A 21,560-nucleotide genomic window follows, 5' to 3' on the forward strand; every position below is an offset into this window, starting at 1 on the left:
GCGGGGGCGTGGCCAGCGGCCGGTCAGGGGGCGTGACCCCGGCGCGCTCCGGGGCAGCGGTGGCTGCGGGCCGGTACCGGTGGTGCGCGGGATGGCGTTGCGCCCTGGCCGCAGTTACCCCGGCTCTCTCAGGCAGAAGCTCCCGTCCTGGCAGTGGGGCAAAGCCCTCGCAGAGGCCGCTCCGCCGCCCGCCGGGGTTTCGCTCCCCGCGGGGCCGCTTGGTGTCACCCGCGCTCCGCGGCCAGGCCGAGCCCTCCCCCGGCACTGCCCGCAGGCGCGCCGCCGCTCTGCGCATGCGTCCCCGGCGCGGGCCGCGGGCGGTTGCCATGGTTACCGCGACCCGGAAGTGCCGCCGGGGGGCGATGGCCGCCCCCAGGCCCGGGCCGGCAGCCTCGGCCCGAGGGGGCCCCCGCGGCCCCGCCGCCCCGTGAGGCCTCCCCTCTCCTCTCCCACCATGGCCCTGGGGGCCGGCGAGGCGGCCGCGGAGGGGGAGCTGGTAAGGAGTGAGCGGCGGGGAGGAGGAGAAGGCCCCGGGTCTAGGCCTGCTTCGGCCCGGGCTCGGCTCAGGGAACGCTCCGGCGCGGCCGGGGCAAAACTTTGGGGCACCCCCGGGCTTGGCAGGCCGGCCAGACGGGGGCTCGGAGGGGGAGTGGGATGGCTTCTGCCTTCTCCAGCCCGCGGGACTCTGGGCTCTGCCTGTGGCTGCCCCGCAGCACGGCACAGACGTGAGAAAATCTGAAGCTGTGCTAAGGAAGGTTTAGGTTGAACGTTAGGAAGAATTTCTTCAGAGAAAGTGATTAGATATTGGAAAAGGCTGCTCAGGGAAATGGTGGATTTACCATCCCTGGAGGTGTTTAAAAGAAAGAATGCTGGACATGGCACTCGGTGCCATGGTCTGGTTGGCAAGGTGGTGTCGGGTCAGAGGTTGGACTCGGTGATCTTAGAGGGCTTTTCCAACCTAGATAATTCTGTCATTCTCTGTTGGTATTTGTTTCCCTCCCCTCAGCAAGCAGCTGGAGGTTTTGAGCCCCTTTGGGAGCCCCCAGGTTCTGTTGTTGCCTGGTGCTGAAGGTTACCAAGCAATAGTGCTGGGGCTGTCACTGCATCTTTGTATTCTGGCCAATGTTTAGTTGTTACCATTTATCAAAGCTGGGCACTCTGCACATTGTCTGATTCCAAACATGATAGCTGCAGTTAGGGAGAGAGATATTTCAGAATGAGACGCCTAAAATAACAAAATTAATCAGTGTGCTGCAAGGAGCATTGCCTCAGGAAATGAAAAACTGCATGGCCTGGTGTGTGAGGACACATCCCTGCCTGCTCTCAGCCAGCATGGCAGGCTCTTTAACCTGCTCTGTTGTCTGTCCTTGCTCCTGTTCTGCCAGCCAGGGTTTCCAAAAGTACTTCATCCCCTCCCCTGCCTCTTACAGACACTGATCAGCATCTGTCCAAAGATTGGTGCTGAGTGCCACAGAGTCAGCAGCAAGTGGAAAAGTTCTTTCTGTGAGGGCAGCATCCAGATAATTTGGAAGCTAAGTGGAAATTTTCCTTCATCTATGGATGTGCTTGCATTTGAGAGGGAGAGAAATCTGTCATCTTCCTTGCATTTGGGGTTTCTTCCCTTGGCCTGAGCACGTTTCCATTCCAATACAGGAACTGTACAATCCCATAGCATAGCAGGGGTAGCACAGGTGAGGGAGGAGGGGTAGAGCTGAGCGAGTTGCAGCTTAAATGGTGGAGAAATTCATGCAGAGGCAGCTGCAGGTTCAGCTGGTGCAGTGCCAAGTCTCTGTGACTCTAGTGCAAAGTGTCCCTGCTCATGGCACAGGGCTTGAAACTGGATGATCTTTAAGGTCTCTTCCAACCCAAAGCATTCTGTGATGGTTCATTTCTGAAGTGACTTTCACAATATCTCAAAACTATTTCTATTAAAGCAAATTATGCTGGCTGCAAGAACCCCACCATCTTCCAGTGGCTTTAGTGTTTTTGGAAAATGGCTTATTTTTGTCTTAAACAATTGACATTTTAGCAATGCAATGGAAGAGAAACAGAGGCTTTGCTCACAGTTTGAATTTATTGTGCTCCAGCTCTGTTGAACTGTTGAAGTTTCCTGGATGTGTATTGCAAGCAGTTGTTCAGTAGCAAATGTCCTGTCTTGTGTTTCCCAGGGAGATGAGAGCCTGTCTGTGATAACCTGTGAGTCAGACACAGCCATGGTGAGTTTGGATTAAAGCCCCAAAACCCCTCTGGAGTTTCTGCTCATCTGTGTGGTGCCTCCTGCTCACCAAGCACCCCTCAGAAAGGAGAGTGAACAGTGGCACTGCAGTGGGCTTGAGTCACAAACCTCTCATTTCAGGTGTAATTCTGGCTTCCACATTCTCAGCACTGGGGCTGCAAATGATGTTTGCTTTATTTTGCTGTTCTATCGAGTTGAGAGCTTCAGTAATCCTTTTAGAGATTACTTAAGGTTTAATGGAATTGAATAATTCCTTTAACTAAAAGGTTCCACAGATCAGCCTCTACTCTGGGATCATCTTGAATTTGATGCTACTCATGTTCTCATGCTTGTTCATGTTCTGAGCAAGAATTGGTAATTTATCTGTATAATCAGACTTCAGTTGGCACCACCTTAATTCTGGTCACCATTGCTGTGCCCAAATCTGCATATGCTTAATGTTATTATTTTTCTTTTTTATAGAAAAGGTTTTGTCTTATTAGAACAAAGGATCTTCATAGAAAATGGGAAATTGAAGGCAATTTTGAGATTATGTGATGAAATCTTAAGAGCTGTGTATTTTCAATACAGAAAAAAAATATCCATTTCTCTTTCAGAAGTTAAAGAAAAAGATTTTTCACAAGCCTCCAAAGTCACCAAGTAAGTGTTCCAAAACTTTTTATTCTTCAATTGCAAAACCTGGTATGTCTGTGGGATACAGGAACTGGGAACTTTATTTGAGACAACATCTTGTTATTCTCTTCAGAAATATTAATTGCTGTGTGCAGAGCACACCTGTTTGAGATCTGTAACCTGTGAAGTCCAGCTTGTATAGAATAAAATATTGACATTTATGTGTTTGTTTTAAATCTTGATTCTCCAGCATAATCTGCTTTTTTCTCATGCCCTGCCTTCTGATGGCAACCATTCTGAATTTGTTTTTCTCCTTGTCTTTTTGGAGAAATCCTGTTACTTGTTGTGCAGAGAGACTCTGGAATTATTGGAGCTCTCTACCATCCAATCATAGATTTCTGTGTGTGGATTTAGTGATTCTCTGTTTCATTTGTTGTGATGGGTTGCTTTGGTTTTTGTTTTTTTTTTTCACAGTACAATGTTGTTATTATTATTAGATCCACAGTTTTAACATTGGGTTTGTCCTTTATTTCTGGGGTTTATGTTTTTTTGCTATGCTTTCCCATTTACCTTCCTTCACAGGCTTCTAATGAATGTTTCAAAGAAGGCTTTACCCTAAAGTGTTGTTTATAACAACATTTAGATGTGCAGGTATCTTAAAGATACCTAAACAAACTGTACACATAAATATTTCCACATGTGTTGAGTCATACTGCTGTCACTCTGCCTTTTTCTAAGTCTCTTCATTTTTTGGAACTGTATTTTTTTATTTACAGTGGAGTTCTTTGGGTTTTGGGGGCTTGTTATGTGCCTGTTCCATTGCTCTGTGTAAGCCAATATGGAATATGCTGTTAAATTCTGTTTTTACAAGTAACAGGATTGAGTCTGGAAACTTTGAAGAACAAGACAACAAGAATTTTAGTAACCTTGAGCTTTTGAAGGCAGCACTGAAATATTTTCTTTTGCTTTAGAGTCTCCCTACAGCTCAAGCACACAACTGTATCCTAAAAAAGCTGCAGCTTGGAGATCTCTGCAGGGAACAAGCAGTGCTTGCTTTGAGAATGCAGCTGTTGAAAACCCAAGGCACATGTGGCTGGGATTTCTGAAGCAAGGTATTAGTATAGAAATATTGTTTGCATTTATGGATAAAATGCATTGTTGTGGACAGCTTAACATATAAACTATTAAAAAAAGATTTGTCTTTGATTAAAGGTTATGCAGGAATTAATTTCACTCTTATTTATTTGGGTGGTTAGAATTATCTGATATTGAGCATTGGCATTTATAGAGGGAATAATTAACAGCATCTGGAGCTTTCCATGTTGCATTTGTTCAGAATAATTCCAGAAATTTAATTCACAATTATCCCTGATTTTTGCATTTTTGTTCCATTTCTCTTGGCAGGAACGAGCCATGCTCTGAAATCAGATGTTGACACGGGGCATATGCGAGGAAATGTTTCCAGTAGCACTCCAGAATATTTGAAGGAGGCTCTAGGAATGAAAAAACCAAAACATGCTCGTTCTCCCAGTAATGGTAAGCTCTATAATGGTGTGGTAGATAAAATGGAATTATTTTTTCCCCTCTAAAAACACACATTGCTTAAGAAAAGCAAGAGCCATTTTAGTTTACTAAAATACGTGTGTGAAAATATGATCAATGAGATACTTTTTGAGATTCCTAAATTGGTTAAGGCAGGGATTTCCAATTTTTTTGAGCAATGAATCACTGTTAGCTTTCAAAACTTTTGCAAATTGCCATGCATTTGCAGCTGAAAATGTTGCAAATATAATATGGTTCAATGGGACAGCTGTAGACAATTTATTGTGGCTTCAAAACATAGTTTAGGAACCATTGATAGAAACCATCTGCTTGCCTGAAATTCTATGTAATTGACTCCTTTTACTTCTTCTCTAGAAAGTGTTTTATCATGTGGTTGTGACATTAAAATCAAATGAGTTTTATGAGAAGAGCAAACTTTCAAAGTTTTATTCTGCTTTTCTTAAAGGAGAACTCTAAACTTTAGAATTCCACTTCCATTTAAAATGACACCTATACATTTACCGGTGATACAAAATTTCTGGCAACTTTACAGGATGATACATATTTGTGCATATTAAGCATAAATAGAAAAATGTATTCTAGACATATTTTATAAACCTTTTGTAAATAATGGATTTATTGGGATGAGAAGACTGCAGTCTTCTGTGAAATTTGTATCTTTCTTCAGGTGGATATTTTAATATAGCACCAGAGAAGAGAAGTAATTAGGAAAAAATTGGCTGCAAAATCTAGCAGAAGTTTCATACAGTAACACTTACATTTCACCTCCCTTTCTAAAATTAATTTCCTTGTTGATTTTTCTTCTTCGAAGAAAGGAAAAAGACCTAGTTTCCACTTTGGTGCTGTTCTAGATATTTCTCTTTATCTGCGAAGTTTCTGGTTGGTTAAAAATACCTCTTTTGGATCTACTTATTTTACATACCCCTTTCTGTAGGCTACATTCCTGGAACTCCTGACTACAAAGAGAAAGAAGATATGTATGATGAAATTATAGAACTGAAAAAGGTACAGTTTCTCTGATATTTACAGGAAAAGTCTTGGCATTGCTCCTTCCTGTGCATGTCCTGGCCTTAATGATCCAGAATACTTTAGTTTCTACAACTAGGGGCAACCACCACATTTTTTGCATTTGTAATGTAGGGCTAAACTAAAACTTATGTCTGTCTAAGACAAATTCACTGTGGTGATATGGTTAGAGTTTTCTGTAGAGGCTGGTGCACTGTATGAAGGGTGAGGACCGGGCTTGTTGAGCTCTGGGGTTACGTATAGACAAATACCTTGGCTGTAGTTGATTGTTTGTGTAAGCCTGCCTTTCTGTAAGACCTTTTCCTTTTATCTTCCCTCTGTCTCCTCCCTAAGCTGTCCTGTCCTGGTGTCTGCCCTGGTCCAGTGTGATGGTTTTGTGTTTTGGCTGTTCTGTCCTCTTTTTTCATGTCATCTTTACCATTGTAATTGGATTGGTTTTGACATCAAAATGTGTTTCCATTCCATTCCATGTGTTTCCATAGGAAAAACTCTGGTTTCTCCTATTTCTGAAATGTGGTTAAGATTCTTCTTCCCTCTTTTAGACAATACAAGCTCAGAAGAATGAGGGAGACAGAATGAAGACAAAGCTCCGTCGACTGGAAGAGGAGAACAATAGAAAGGATAAACAGATTGAACAACTGCTGGATCCTTCCAGGGTGGGTATTTCTTGGGGGGATAAAAGTGGGGCAAAAGAGTAGAAGTTTATAGAGTGGTGACTCCTAGGAGTGATGAGCTGGAATATGAGAGGTGGTGTAAAGGGATTTCTGGTCTGTGGATCTCAGATCAGCAGTCCAGCTCAGTTCAAAGGCAGATGATGCCATGCACTACAAATAAGTTCATTTAGCACAAATACCTTTAATTTCTGAAGGTAAAATAAAAATGCTGTCTCATTAGGAGCCCACTCTCTGAATATTTTGCCTGAGAGTAGAAAGGAGTTAACCTCTTGCAGAGTGATGCATTCATGCAGTCCTGAGACCTGACCAGGAGGCAGAAGAGCAGCCTTGTCAGGCCCTGACAAGAAACATTTGTGGTTGTGGTCAGACTTGAATCTTACTGAATTTCTTGTGGCTGTCACTGTGTGCAGGCCTACATCTTGGGAGAAATGTGCTAATAGAAAGTTAAGGGCATAAGGAGTTCAGAATTTCAGCTGTTGGACTGTGGATTGAGCAGGTTGGAAAATTCTGTGGAAAGAGCCAGCAGTAGAATAAAGTAGTTATTGTGACCAGAGTTGGTCACTTGCTTTTTCTGTTGCAGGGCTCTGAGCTGGCTCGAGCTTGGTCAGAAAAGAAGACTGATAATGGACAGGTAAGAGTTTCTTCATCACTTCCTGCTTTCATTTGTCCTTTTTCCTCTTGCTAAGGTGAAACAATACTACAAAATAAAATTAGGTCAGGAAGAATAATCAGTTAGGTAATCACATAACCTATTATCTCTGTTAGCAGCTAAGGAGTTAGTAATAAAGATCTAGAATTAACTTTTTTTTTTGGGAGCTTTCTTTGTCATTGCCTTGAGTCTGTTTAGGCAGCATTCTCCCTATTGTTTGCTGCTTTGATGTTGGCAAGGTAGTGGGCAATGTTTTTATTTTATGGTTGTATACCCATATTCTTAAACTCATAATGAAATCCAGCATCTGATTTCATCAGTGTTCTCTTTTTCACAGGGTAGCAGATGTGTATGATTTACTAAGTACTGAAATATGTAGAAATAAGTATATCTGATTGGGTACAATTTATAAAGACAGGGCAGACAGGAATAGAACTTCTGTGAAGAGATAGATTATTCAAGGACTCATGAGCTCTTTGTTCTTTCTGTAGGTGGCTACTGGATTAAAGCAGAAGATTGTCAAGCTTGAAGAGCAGTGCAAGGAGAAAGACAACACAATTAAGTATGACTTTGAGGGGGCAGGGGGTAGAGGATTAGCTAATAAAGAGAATTGCAAATCCATGTTATTTTTCATTTGTGTTTTATTCCTTAAGACATTTTAATAAACTCCCAAGAACGTATTGGCAATTATAAACAAAAAAAAATTATGAACCACCAGCTTGCAGTGTCTTTGCTGATCTGACTGGATTCTTTTTTGTATTATTCTATTTTCAGTGAATTCCAAGAAGACGTGAAAACCAGTAGTTTGGAAGAAGTGAGGTTAGCCATGGAAACCTACTATGAAGAGGTATGTCTGGCAGGTCCTTCGGTGTGCATGCAGAACAGGAAGCTGGCCAATTGTTGAGTCAAAGTGGAAATGGAATGTTTAAGATAAGTTTCTTGTACCTTAACAGCACCTGTCATTGGTTGCAGGTTTTCATAGTTATTCTCACAGCTCCAGCTGTATGTACTGAAAAAATATTTTCCTTCGATAAGTTGAGTGTGTTAATGAAAAAGGGCAAATAAAGAACCCACTGTACATCCATAAGTGTAATGTTGAGATGAAAGCAAATTTAACAGCAGCCTGATTTTCAGTGATGGCATCATTAACTCTGCCACTACACAAAGAGTCTTGTTCTGATTTTCACCTAATGAACAAATGTGTTTCTGTGGAAGCTGACATTGCTAATGCTCCTTAATGGAATCTGTATTTCACAGGTTCATCGCCTCCAGCTCCTCCTGGCCAAGTCTGAGACTATAAGGAAAAAGTATGTTTAATTCTTCTGATGCAAATGTTTGCATGCATGTGTTTGACACATCAGTCGAGTCCTGCTTTAACTGATGGAAAACTACTACATGGGAACAGTTTTTGTCATTTAGATTGCTGGATTTGCTTTTTTGGTACTGCTTTAGTTGGCTTCACAGCCTTGAAATATGTCTTAGTCACATTTTTTTGCTTGTAGATAGATCATTTTGTGGATCTGGAAAAATACCATAGCTATTTAAAAAGTACAGGATAGCACTGAAAATTTATCTCTGTTACATCTTCCCTCATAATCACACCTATCCTGGCATTACTGGTAATTGAAACAAACTCCCTGGATGTTTGGCATTTCACACTTGAGTCAGTTCTGTATCTTGCTCTAGAGTGTGTGCTGCAAAGAAAATATTCTTGGAGAAAACATTATTTTCCTTTGGTACAGAGACACAGACAAGGAAACTGTGTCAGAGAAGCTTGTGCAAGTGCTTGTCACTGGTGGGCGAGTGTGGGCATGGTGGTGAGGGTGAACAGTTCATAGAGGCAATAAAAGTCAAAGCATTAAAGCACAAGACAGAGCTCCACTAAGAGAAATTAAAAGCATAACTGCAACTGAGTGTTATTTGAGCTGAAAAAGCATAAGAGTGTCTTGTAGGACAGTAAAATACGTTACCACACCACTTCAAAATATACTTGACCTCCTGGTGTTAAGTACAGACAACTGCCTTAACATTGAGTGTAATTATTTAGATTGATAGAAACATGTGAGAGCTCTTTAGGGTCATAATTTATTCTGCTTGTGTTCCCTAATTCACTGTCATTTGTGGATTGAAAACTGCAATTTGTTTTGTCACTTAAAAAAAAAAAAAGTATTTTGGCTCAGGTCTGCAGTGACCAGCCTCTCGAGGCTCTAAGCCATCACACCTAATTTATTTACAGGTAAAAATGAGTCACCAGGTCTCTTCCTTGTCCTCATTTGTTCATAGCTTCAAAAAGTGGTGGTCAGGGCAGTCTCTCTCCATTACATGACTGTCAGTCTCTGCTGGAGAGGCTGGGCACTGACATAATAAATCATGTTGAAGGTCAGGACTCTGGCATATTGAAAGAGTTGTTTGAGAGTGTTTCTTTCATGATGTCTGTCTCTGTTAGTTCTGGCTGAAGTGAATGGCATTTGGCTTCTCTTTTTCAGTGTTAATACTGAAGTCTGGTTATATGTATGTGAAACTGTAGTGTCCAGTTTTAGCTAGAAACTAACTTTTGAAACCCTCAAAATGGATTGAAATAGATTTCATTTTGGGTTTAGATAAGCCTAAAATAATGCCACTGAGTAGTATGGTTATGGTTTCTATCATTCCTGTCACTAACCCATTTTAACGGTGTGTTGTGTTATGTTTTTTACTCTTTTTTTCCCTCCTGTCTGGGACAGCTGTGTGGATAGTCATCCATAACATCTGGACAACCTTGTTTGTTTTTTTCTTAATTTCCTTTTAATTTCTAAAAAGGAGATCAGCTAAAAATTCAGCCTTTTTCGATATACTAACTGTAGGCTATCTCCCCTTTTACCTTATAATTATTCCAGTGGATAGGATGTAAGATTCCTTTCACAAACTGTTCTGTGGTTGTCACTGACAGTGGCATTTGTGCAAAACGAAGTGTATCAGTTATTTCAGGCCTTTATTTCCAAAAGTAAGTTTTTAAGAATTTTCTCATAGCAATAAAGAAAATATATTTCATCTCACTAAGAGTCTGTTTTGTGAACAAATGTTACAACTTCGCACATCAAGAAGCTCAGATTTCTTCCCCCCTTTATTAGAAAAAAATTAAAAATCCCTGTTGTATATTTAAAGTCATTTTAACACATAACAGGCTTTCCCATTTCTGACGCTTTTCATTTCCATATTAGCTGTATTCTTCAAATCTGTTTCAGATCTCTCTGGGGTTTATAGAACAAGGATAATTTCTTTTACAATAGAGCACCATTTCCAGTTGTCTGAAAATACACTTGGGTGTTGGATTTGTTTGGGAGCTATTTAATCTCTCTCCCAATCTCAATGTTTGCTAGTGAACAAAAGCCATTCACAGCCTGCAGGCTGGCTCTCTGTGCTGGACAGTTTTTTTTTGAGGAGTCTCACAGTTGGCTGATGAGTTTTCTAAATCAGGATCACAGAATGCTGGTAAAGCATTATAAGGTTACTTAACAAAAAAAAACAGAAAATAAGAAAAATAATATTCATACAAGTGTCTTTGTTGATTCATAAATGGAACAGAGTGGGGGAGGAAGTAAAAGTAATAAATGAATTTTTAATATTTCAAATTTTTTGACACAAATTGAAATAATTGTGGAAGTCCTGAGCAAGATGATCTTTGCATGCTTTTCCAGAAAAGAATAGGTAACTCCCCAAGTAAAAAAAACATTGAGAAATGTTTTTATGGGGGAATTGAAGCTGTCAACTCAGCCATCTGACTTGTATAGTGAAGCTGCTCCACTCTTTTTAATGCTGCTTCTTTGTTCTCTGCTTTTAAGTTAACTTTCTGGTTTTGATCCCTTTTCCAAGTGCAGAGGGCAGAGACACCCAGAAAAGGCTGAAGGCCCTGAATGCTGCTGTGCTGAGGCTGTCCAGGAACATCAGGGACATGCAGGCTGAGAATCGCAGGCTGAAGGAGGACCTGGATCACGTGCTGAACGCTTCCACTCCTCACAGTAAAACAAAAAGTATGTGCTGGAAAATCAGTGAACATGGGGGAAGGGATTTGGGTACATCTGAAAGATGTGTGACAGCAGGACCCTACAAAGGTAGAAATAAGGGAGTTATTACAAGGTGAAGATTCAGGGGTAGCAAAGTTGGAATGAAAACTTTCTTTCAGGAGTGTCTGATTTCTCCAGTCAGATCTGTGTTTCCTCTGTTATTATCCCTGAGAATTGTAAACTCGAATTGGTAGAGGAAACTGAAAACTGGTGAACGTGAGTGGCCTATATTGATTTCAGGGTTAATGGTTTAGAAGTCAAATATTTGAAACGCATTCTCATTTTTTCATTGGTAGATATTTAAAGTTGACATTCAGAGATCTTTAAATGGTCTTTTGATAGAAGTTTCAAAAAGCAAGAACAATGTTGCCCCATGGATGAAGTTACATGTTTAAAACTTTGTTATTGTATTTAGATTATAGTGAGTGGAGCAGACAGAGGCTGGTGAGGAAGATTTTGGATCTAGAAAAAGTAAGTGGTCATAGCTAAGTGGCTTTCTTACCTGTCTGGGAGCAGAAAATGCAGAACCACTGTCTTGTGCTCTTGGCATGTTGTCATTCAATGTCTCAGCCCTGTGCCTTCTGCCTCACACATAACCTGCTGCCTGTAGCATGAGCCCTCCCTCCCTGTTTTCTTCTATCACACTTGATAGAGATGCACATTTTAGAATTAACCTCCATTTGATCTTTTCTCGTGGCCTAAATAAAATAATTTCACGCTAAATTTAATTTTCTTTTTGTGTGTGTGTGTTTTCCATGTAAATTTACCCTGCTTAGAAACTGTGTGCCATGAAGAGCAGCAGGGTGTCCTTAGCTGACACTGAAGCATCACAAGTGCTTGCTGTGTCACCTTCACATTCTGTGGACCTGGATCTTCCATCATCCCAACATTTAGGTGAGGAATGCTGTCGCCTCCAAAGGCTGGTGAAGAAACTGAAGAATGATAGGAAGGCTCTTCAGAATCTCCTGCTCACTAAAGAGTAAGTGTGACTCCTTGTCTGGGATGTTCTTCTGCAGGTGTGAAGTATTTCATCATTTCTGATCCTGGTATGAAATGATGTAATAATAAGTAATTCACATTTTCAACTAGAATATTAATTTTGAGAATCCCTTCAGTTTTTATTTCAAAAGCTTCTTTCTAGTCCTACTTGCTTCATAATACTACACTGAAGAAGAAAAGCCAGAGGATGGAAAATGAGAATTTCTGCTTGTTTCCAGCACATTTTTCAAGGCTTATTTTTCTGACAACCATGCTGAAAACCCTTTGAAGGGTTATATGTTTATGCAGCATTTCTTGTTTGTATTGTGCTGTAAAAATTTGTGTGTGTGGTTTTTGGTTTTTTTTTTCCCATGTTTTGTCCTGATCTCCCAATTCTCCATTTAAACCTGCCTTCTGCCCAGGAATGCTCTGTGACTTCTGTCCTCCCCATAAGTGGTTGATTTGCAGTTTGTATTGCCTGGAGTGTTTGGTGTGTCAGGGCCTTGGGGCAGGTTAATCTGAGCACTCTGAGCAGGGACATGCCCACATGGAGGTGTGATGGTGACACTCTGCCTCCTGTGTCACCTCTGAACAAAAATGCACAGTGAAAGCACATGAGGAGGGGTTTTGCTCCTCAGCAATAGGTACTTGCACTTTTTTTTTGTTTGAAAGGAAAAATTAAACATTCAGTTACTTCACAAATTTGAAAAAACCCAACTGATTCAGAAATTTAAAGAAAAAACTACTACTTTGTAGAAGTATGAATGTTTTAGGTATCACTGAGATTTCCTTGTACCTTTGTAGATTAGATATCAAGCACTTGCTTGAGGCTAAGGCTGAAGTGGAGCTGGAGCTGCAGAAGTGGCAGAGAAAGATGGAAGAAAAAAGCACAGAAGAGCAGACGTTAAGGTAAAGCATTTTGTATTAATAGATCCTTTTGGAACCCCACAAAAAAATCTCTTCAAATGTAATTCTCTTTTGAAGTGGCTCAAATTGTGTAGGAGTTCATCTGAACTGCAAGAAGCTGGGGATTCTTTTAAGCAGAAGTGTTTGGAGGGATGGAGTAAGTTACTAGGGGAAGACTTCTATAGAGTGCTTTTAGAGGAGGTGGAAGACTTAAGTAGTGCAGTAAAAATAAGACCTAAATTATAATAAAAAGCCGTAAGATAAATGTAAAAAGCTTTTATGTTGGGCTCAGTAATTTTTTTCTCTAGGAAAATATTGTACTCTCTTTACCTTAGCCTGTTTCTAGACCACTGCCTCTGTGTCACTCCAGTTACTCCTTGTATTCTATACAACTGTGAGTGATAATCCTGTGCAAGGGGCACAAAAAATAATTTCAATATTGTTTTTTGAGGAAGGACTTTGACAAATATAAAACTGTAGCAGATCAAAATAGATTAATAATAGTATCAAGGCTACCACAGTAACCTTGAGACTTCTTAGTTTTAACATAAGGCTCTGCTATCACAGATTGAGAATTGATGTTATTTGTCTGTTACTATGAGAACAGGTATCATCCTGAGCAGTTCTCTCTTTGGCCTTAAAAAACAAACCCAAAGTAATCAAGTGTTGTGAATTAGGTTCAGTATTTTCAAAGCAGGGTCAACAGAAAGTTTCTATAAGCTATAAATATCTTTGCTTTTCCAATAATAGTGAGGAAACCCAGAACCTGACACAGAAAGTAGGGAAACTGGAGTTGAAGCTGGAGGAGGAGAAAACACAGATGGCAGAAGATACAGTGGAAAATCTTAGTAAGGTACAGCTACATTTTTGTTTGTGTTTTTCTTTTTTCCTTGTGCCTGATATAGATTTCAAATGGAGCTGGTAGTCTGAAGAGTTGTCAGCTTTGTTTTTTCAGAGATGCATCAAATCTTATAGTAGAGATAATGATGGTTAACTCCCAATATTTGTTGGAAATAAGTTATTTCAATAATTAACACTGCAACTTGGGGAGTTTTTTGAAGCTGTTCTGTTAGTAATCCTCTGCATTGCTGTTGCTTTTTTTCTTGCTCAGTGTAATATTGCAAAAGACTTAAAATACTAAGTGTTTGGGGCTTTTCTCAATTCTTAAAAAATAAAAAAAATTCTGGTTACTTTTATCTTCTTACAGCATCTGAGGCCATTGCCTAATTTCAGTTTGATTTTGTAGAAGGAGGGAGGTTTTGTAGGAGTTAACAGTCAGATAAAGAATGGAGACACAGGTAAATGTGGTCCCTGGCAGACTGGCAAAAGATAAAAATCCCCTTTCAGTGTTTTTTCTGCTGGCCAGGTGGTCACTTAGGGCACAAGAGCTCTCCAGTCAGAAAATACTCACTTGCTTTTCTGTTATGATGGAAGTGAGGTGGTTTTTCATGGGAAGATTTACAGGATGTAGAGCACTCATCATCATGGAAATTGAGGGGGTTTAATTCTGCTGCTGGTGGAACATAATATTTAGGTCAAGAATTATGGAAGATGTCAATACAATAAGTGGACTTCACTTCCAAGTGAAGTTTTCCTAGAGCTGAGGTATTCTATCTAATAAATATATTTGTGCATCTGTTAGTCCTGGACAGTATTAAGTGTGACTTTGGAATCAGTTTGGGGTTTTGTAAAATATGTCTGAATTTGATATCTCTGCAATCTTCTGTCCCTCTTCCAGGTGAGGTAATTGGCCAGCAGAGATGGATGGGCACTGACAGAGCTGCATTCAGAGGCACTGTGGCCATGTTAATCTCATTTCACTAAATACTACTTGGAAATTATTACTGGGGATTTTGATTTGCACTTAAAAATAAATAGACCCTGAAATACATGTTGTAAAAAGTACTAATAAAAATGTCCAGTGGCTTAAGAGGGTTCTGCTTTCTGATATACTGTGTCATTCTGTCGATTCTTTTCTGTGTGTTACAGGCTCATAGATGCTAGAGGATGTTTTGAATACCAAATAACTGGAGTCTTTAAAAACAGCCAGCAAACAGCTCCCTTCTCCCTCTGCAGACTATATATATTCTTGGCCAGTAGCCATTCATTTATTTAAATGTTCCCATTATTTGTAATTATCACTAAGTTCCTACCAATTTCTCATTTTAATAGTAGGTTGTCATTTTTAATATGACATGATCCATTTGCTAAACTTAAGCCTGGAGCTTGGCAGGTTTAGGTTATAAATAAATTCTTTTCACAGAATCAAGAGGTTTTTTCAGAGTCTATAAAATCTCTTGTTCCTCTAGTTAAAATTTTACACCAACAAATTAAATTAGTCTTTTAAACTTGCACTTAACTTTTGTTTGGCATATGAGGTATGACAAGTAGGGTGGTATAATTAGGGATCTAAAAGATCAAATGGTGAGAGGTGGAATATGCAACCACACCTCGGGAGAAATTATTGGAACAAATTCTTGTTTTATTCTTGGTTTCTTCATTTTTCCTCTAATTAATTTCATTAAGATAGAAGAGTAGATTTATGCCAACTTACACAAGCTTGGTGTCATACATGGCCAGCTCTCAGTAAACTCAGAGAGATGATTATGGGGCAACAGTTGCCATGATGAGGCATAAGAGACCTCCCTGGTTAATTAATGCTTGTCTTTCCCGGAGAAGAACTGCAAAATCAGATAACCTGATTTTTGTTCTCAGTCTGTTTCTAACATACAAATTATTTCTGAGCACAAAGCAGTGAGTTAGGAGTGCCTTAGCAATGCACAGAAAAACAGGAGTGTGTGCAAATGGAAACTTTGCCATTCCCATGCCCTGCTGAGGCCTGAGAGGGGGCAGGGATGTGTTTCAGAGTCATCTCCATGATGAGTTTGAACACGAGCAGGGTTCAGAACTAAGAGTTTCCTCTTGAACTTCCCCCTGCCCTGCAGCAGGATGAGCTCTGGTGCTGATTTTCCTGAGTCATTTGTAATCTGTTCCCTCACAGCTCTGTCTTTCCTGTGCTAACTTAGAGATTCTCCTTTGCAGGCTCCTCCAGTCTGCACAGTTACAGACAAAGAAAATCACAGGAAAGAACAAGCAGCCAAAATTATCCAGAGATACTGGAGGAGGTACAAAACCAAGGTGAGATTCTCCTATCAGGGGACAGCTAGGACATCCCCCTCTGAATCTTACTCTTGTTTTAGCATCTTGAAAGATTATGTTGTTTGAGTTTGGCAGGGATTGGGACAGGTATTTTCTGTGTCTGTCAATTATTGGGGAAAATTTGGCAAATCTTTATTAGCTAAAACGTGTATGTATTTGTAGCATTAACATGTGCATTTTTCATTTCAGAAAGAAGAAATTGCTCTGCATGAGGTAAGTGTGTTTATGACACCCAACCAAACAGTACAACAGATTTGATTTGTATCAAAGGGCAAACAGCCAATACAATATTTGTTCTTCAGACTGGCTATAATCTTCCTTCTGACATCCTGATTTTGTTGCATGTATTTTGTCAGAGGTCTCAAATTTTTGGTCTCAAATTTTCCATAGTTGGTACCTTCTGCAAGGTGAAAGCTTCTGAAAATTCTCAACAAAATCTGATACCAACAGACAGGAAAGTTTTTCTGAATGAGATAATTCTAATCCTGATTTGATTTTAATTATGATGAGTCTTAAGAAAGATTTTAAATAGGATTTAAAGCTTTTGCTAAGGAGAAATGTCTGTGAGAATTATGAAGATAATGAAAAGTTTGTCACACAAAGTCATTTATTGATGAATATTTTGCAGAAGGGTTTTAATTAAACTGCTTTTTTCAAATAGCACAATGTAGCATCTTACCTTTATTTTCTTCCAGAACATTAAAATAAATTTGAATTTATTCTAACCATGTGACAAATACATGCTGTTCTAAATGCTTTTTTTTATTATAACCCAGTAAAATCTGTGAGGGGAGTGGAAGGCCTTGCATTTAGTGCAATCACCACAAGGTCTGCCAGGCTTGGCTTGGTTTCTGATTGCAGCAGAGCATCTCAGAGCCCTCTGGGTAGCCAGAATGCAATGTGGGCATGGCAGCATGGTGCAGTGTCGGTGAAGTTCAGGCTGCTGCTGGCAGCTAGAACTTCACTGACATTTGATAGGATCAGTCCTGAGCACCTCCCAGATGGAATTTAGCCCCAGAGCTGACCCTGGAGGTGCAGTGTCTGTGGGTTATCTTTCAGAGGAGCTAATGGCCACTTCTCTCCATGGCAGGCAGTGGTTCTGCTCCAGGCAGCCTTCAGAGGACATTTATCTCGACAGAAAGTGCTGCTGCATGCTGGGGTGCCTGATGCAAAGTCTCTCACCGAGGTAATTGTGGGGACAGATGGGTATCCCAGCATCACTCTGTGTTTATCTTGCACTGTAAAGGACTTTACTTCCAGGCTTAGTTTGTTGAATCACCTGGTGATTGTTTTAATGTGCTGGTTGGCAACACCACTGTAATTCTAGAAAGATACTGAGCTCATTCCCTGGCTTTCCATCTTCCTTTCTGTAGTTCACACTTTTTCTTAGAAGTAAAGCTGTAACTTCTCAGCTTTGTGGCTTGTAACACTGACTCTTTTTTTCCCCTGGTTCTCCCATCAGATAGTACACCCTAAGTCTTTAATTTGGAGTGCTGTTCAAAACTTTACCCGCTCTTAAGGGTTCACTACTCAATCACCAAAACTTTGTTCATCAAAGTTCAGCAAGGAGAATCTGGAAAACATCTTTTATTGGATTGAAAAGCAAAGGAGTCTTGGTGAAGCATGCTCAACCCAAGACTTGGTGTCCTTTCTTATGTCCAGCTTGCTCCAGATTTTTTAGTTCTGAGTATGAAAAAATTTCCTTACCAATTAAACATTCAGTTTCTGTAAATCATTTGCCAGGTTATACAAATATCCTTTGGACCTTTAGCAGGTTATAGTTAATTTGTAATTCTCCATCCAGGTTGTCCATCTGATTGCACTTTCTATGCTGTTTGATTCTGGTAAACTGGCCCAATGTAGGAGGACTGAATACTTGGCTTGATACAAGCAGAAAATAAATCCATTATGAAGGTTGTCTTACCTCCTTCATCTTCAAAAGGTTTCCTTCCTGGAAAATAAATGGAATTTTCCTTGCAGGTGTCTGCTCTTTCATTAATTGAATGCTGATGCTTCAAAGCTTATATGATGATCAGATTTGCATTTCCTGCTGATTTAGTCTTACAGAACCTTAAAAACTGCAGACCAAAAGATGGGGATGTTTGTTCTACTGCCAGTTTCACAATCAAGAAGATTGTGAAAGGTTCTGTCGAGCTTCTGTGCAATCTGTAAAAGGTCAGTTTTCTTTAATCTGATTGCTTTGCAGAACTCCTGCCTGTCTTCCATGTCAGACTCCTTGAGTTCTTCTGATTGCAAGGAGAGAGATGAGATTGTGACATTCATCCAGTCCATTTTCAGGGCTCACTTAGCACGTACAGAGCTACTTCAAGAGAGGTAAGCCAGGAGTAGATACTTCTGCAACATGCAATAGCAAAATCATTTTTATTACAGGAGAGGAGTATTTTTTTTAAATAGAGTTTTAGTGTGGGTCCCTTGGCAGAAAAGGAGAACAAGGCCAATGTTACAAAAAAGACAAGGGAGAGCTTGTTCCTGAGAAGATTCAAAAGATGTGCAACTAAAAGGAGCTTTGTGACAGCAGGAGTCTTCCCATATCCTGCTGCATGTTGTCTTCCATAGCAGTGGGTGAAAGTAAAGTGAAATAATCACTCTTTGGGACAGAAAGGTTACTATTGTTATCACAGAGATTGCTGATATGTTTGCTTAATGTGTGAATCTGAAGCCCTGACATGTGCAGGTGAAGGGTTATGTGGGGGAAGAAGAGGGAGAAGCTAAAATGCCATCAAGTCATTTAGCTCAGGCAGGGTGCAGGGATTTGATTACTGCTTAGGTTTATGGTGACTCTCTTGAAAAATACTTCCTTTCTCTCCAGGGTTTACTGCTCTGAAAGTTTTTAATGTTAGCTACCATGGTTACAAGGAGAGTTACATGGCTGTCAGCTCTGTTTAGTGTCTGGGTTCACTTCTGCAGGTGATAGAGCAGTGACACAAGAAACTCTTCAGCACAGCCTGTGAAGAGAGACTGCAAACACTGTTCTGTGCCTCATGCTCTGAGTGTCTCTTTGCAGGTCCTCTGTGCCCAGTGCCCCCAGTGGGAAAGCTGATCCTGCAGTTCCCATCACAGAGGAGAAACCAGGCTCAGCAGCACCCCAGAGACCTTCAGTCCTCACATCTCCTCTTCCTGGTAATCTCCCTCCCCTGTGTTCAAAAGTCTGGGTGTTTTGAGTGGGTGCATGCACAGTTTTATTGAGAACATCTGCATGTGCACACACATGTGCATCCTTGTACTCCATGTGGGTGGCTTCATTTGGTGACATGTTGCTTCTACTGGCACGTGCAGTTCCCTACATAAAAAATAAAAGCTCTGACAGTCTCAGCACCAGCTTCTTCACAGTGCTTTGTCTGTTTGTCCCAGCTGTGGTTTGGAAAGTCTCTCTGGTGTAAGTGGTAATTATTGAGGGAACATGGTGTTCCCCTGTATTGCCTCTCTGCTTCCTTTTCAGCCCTGTAGCTGGAGTATGGTACTTCCCATCACATTTTGGGCCCTTAGCCATAGACAAGCTGAGAGCATTTGCACCAGCCTGACTTAGTTTCAGCAGAAGATAGACAGACATCTGCTAGAAAGAGCCATCCTAGGCAGCCATGTGCATTTGGTCATGGTGTTTTCAGCAGTCTTCAGTTGCTGCAGTAGGGGGAAAAATGAAGTCCTGGATAACCTTGCCAGCAAGTACTGCTGTAATACAAACTGAGAAAATCTGTCATTTTCATGGCTCTTGTGCCATTTGGTTTTCTTCTTGGATTCCTTATTGCTGTTTGTGAGAAGATGGAGTTAAAGCCAAAGAGGCTTTTAGGAAGATGTTAGAAGTACAGAGTAAGAAAGGCAAAACAATGCTGCAGATAAGACAGCCTTAGACATGCAGCTTCAAAGGAGTTAAATTGAAAAGGGCTGGTTCTGTCCACAGTGGAATGTTTTAGGCTTTTATGGACCAGTTGGGGAAAAAAGGAGCAACTTTGAGTGTGACCTGAGAAACACTGGCTCAGTTTTTTTGTCAATGAAAAGCTCTCAGTCCCTGCAGGCTTGCTCTGAGACAGAGAATGCTGTAAGCAGTGAGGCTGTTTCTCTAAGACAGGAGGTGGGGAATAAGCCAGATTTGCAGGGCTTGTGAAAACAGAGGTAACACTTCAGTGGAAGAAAATGTGTTTAAGAAATTTCACTGTGTTCCATATTCAGAGGCATGTTCTACTTTGTGAAGGAGTAGGTAGGACTTGCTTCTGAAGATGTTTGAGTTTTGAGTGACTTTAATTATGTCTGGTGATAGTATCCATGAAAAAATAGTGCTGCAGCACCTGGTTTTGCCTGAGCTCTGCTGTCGTAGTCATTAATGGCATGCTCACTCTAAAGCCAGGGTAAACCAGTTGTGAAATTCTACTCAAAGAGAAAGAATCCCTTAAATGCTTAGTGCTTCTAAGACCCACAGAGGAGTGTAAGATGAGGCAAGTCCAATAAACCCAGTCATATGAGTACCAGCAGAGCACAGTCATTGTCTAGCTATGAAGTCTCTTAAGCTAAGTTTTATTGCAGATTATGATGACAAGTTGATGAGTGAAGAAGGTCTGGAATAGTTTATACTGGAAGAGAGACAGAGGAAACCCTTTCAAACTTTCTTCCTTGCAGTCCTTTCCTGGTGAATATCAAAAAGGAGTGACTGGGAGCGGACCAGGTTTTGTTTGCTGCTGATTTTATCAATGTGGGAGATGTTTTCAGATTCTGGGATGAGGAGAGAATGTATCCAGGTGGTTTGTGGAGAGGCACACTGGGGATGTGCTTCTGTAACTGCACAGATGCCCCAAAGACTGCCTGGCACTGAGCTTTCTGAAGCATTAGGTCCTGGTACATGAGAGTGTTTAACCAAAATCTCCCAAAAAATTAATTAGGAGAAACCTCCTAAAGGAAGGAGAGCATCCTGGTGTAAATGCAACCCCTCAGGGATCTGTTTGATTTTTTGCCATGTGGATTTATGTAGCTTAAACTAAAGTTAACTAAAAGTCCACGCCATTCTGAGCTCATGACTGATAGAAAAATCCACTGGCAAAATTGGGGTTTGATGATAAATTGGGATTTCAGTGGTCATCCTGCAGCTTGGAAAAGATGTGAAACAAGGAGCTTGTTGAGCAGCTGAGTGATTTAAAAGCAATCAAATTCTTACAGCTTTAAATCATGCAACTGTTGAACAAGTTCTTTCTTCATTTGTCCCAAGTCTAGACTTGCATTTCATGACCTCTGGGTCTTAAAATGATCTTGAGCTTTCAGACAATATCTGTATTGCAATAAATCATTTCAGTTCACTACCCCTTTTGGCATTATTTTAAGAACAATGGGGAAGACGAAAATGTGTTTTAAAAAACTTTATACATCTGCTAGAATGAATGGATATAATCCTGGTGTAGCATTGTTTGCATCAGGTTGAATGTCTCTATTTTCTAGGAAAAGAGAAAAATTTTTTTAAGTGTATTATTGAGTGCTGCTTTGCTTGTCTTCAGGACCTGGAGATTTTATAAAGCCATTTCTGCTGTTTCCCATGAAATGAAAGAGACATCAACAATTCAGCCTGTGAAATTTGATGTTGTGTTTTGTTTTGTTCTGTCAGGGGAGTGACTGGAAGGAAGAATATGTTCTATACATGCACAGCAATCTTGATTAAGGGCAGTGCTTCCCTTTGCATATTACTGACCACTCTGGCTCCAACTGTTAACTTC

General features: G+C 40.6%; 1 protein-coding gene across 6 annotated transcripts in view; it reads left to right on the forward strand.

Moving 5' to 3' along the window:
• Positions 1-76: 76 nt before the first annotated feature.
• The window catches only part of IQCE (IQ motif containing E), a 28,573-nt gene continuing 7,089 nt past the window's right edge, over positions 77-21,560 (forward strand). For 3 of the 6 annotated variants that reach the window (XM_021539677.4, XM_021539678.4, XM_085591684.1), the window contains exons 1-21: positions 77-496; positions 2,169-2,216; positions 2,833-2,875; positions 3,820-3,960; positions 4,253-4,384; positions 5,346-5,416; positions 5,980-6,093; positions 6,692-6,742; positions 7,252-7,322; positions 7,535-7,607; positions 8,018-8,067; positions 10,613-10,770; positions 11,219-11,274; positions 11,580-11,782; positions 12,586-12,690; positions 13,438-13,540; positions 15,730-15,825; positions 16,036-16,059; positions 16,937-17,032; positions 18,053-18,180; positions 18,872-18,987. In XM_021539677.4, the coding sequence (XP_021395352.4) occupies positions 92-496; positions 2,169-2,216; positions 2,833-2,875; positions 3,820-3,960; positions 4,253-4,384; positions 5,346-5,416; positions 5,980-6,093; positions 6,692-6,742; positions 7,252-7,322; positions 7,535-7,607; positions 8,018-8,067; positions 10,613-10,770; positions 11,219-11,274; positions 11,580-11,782; positions 12,586-12,690; positions 13,438-13,540; positions 15,730-15,825; positions 16,036-16,059; positions 16,937-17,032; positions 18,053-18,180; positions 18,872-18,987 (2,284 nt within the window). In that variant the 5' untranslated portion in view covers positions 77-91. The remainder of the gene's footprint in view (positions 497-2,168; positions 2,217-2,832; positions 2,876-3,819; positions 3,961-4,252; positions 4,385-5,345; positions 5,417-5,979; positions 6,094-6,691; positions 6,743-7,251; positions 7,323-7,534; positions 7,608-8,017; positions 8,068-10,612; positions 10,771-11,218; positions 11,275-11,579; positions 11,783-12,585; positions 12,691-13,437; positions 13,541-15,729; positions 15,826-16,035; positions 16,060-16,936; positions 17,033-18,052; positions 18,181-18,871; positions 18,988-21,560) is intronic. The other 3 variants (XM_085591682.1, XM_085591680.1, XM_085591683.1) reach the window with 3 other exon arrangements.

Source organism: Lonchura striata, chromosome 14, assembly GCF_050655825.1.
Source record: "Lonchura striata isolate lonStrDom1 chromosome 14, ASM5065582v1, whole genome shotgun sequence".
Lineage (NCBI taxonomy): Eukaryota > Metazoa > Chordata > Aves > Passeriformes > Estrildidae > Lonchura > Lonchura striata.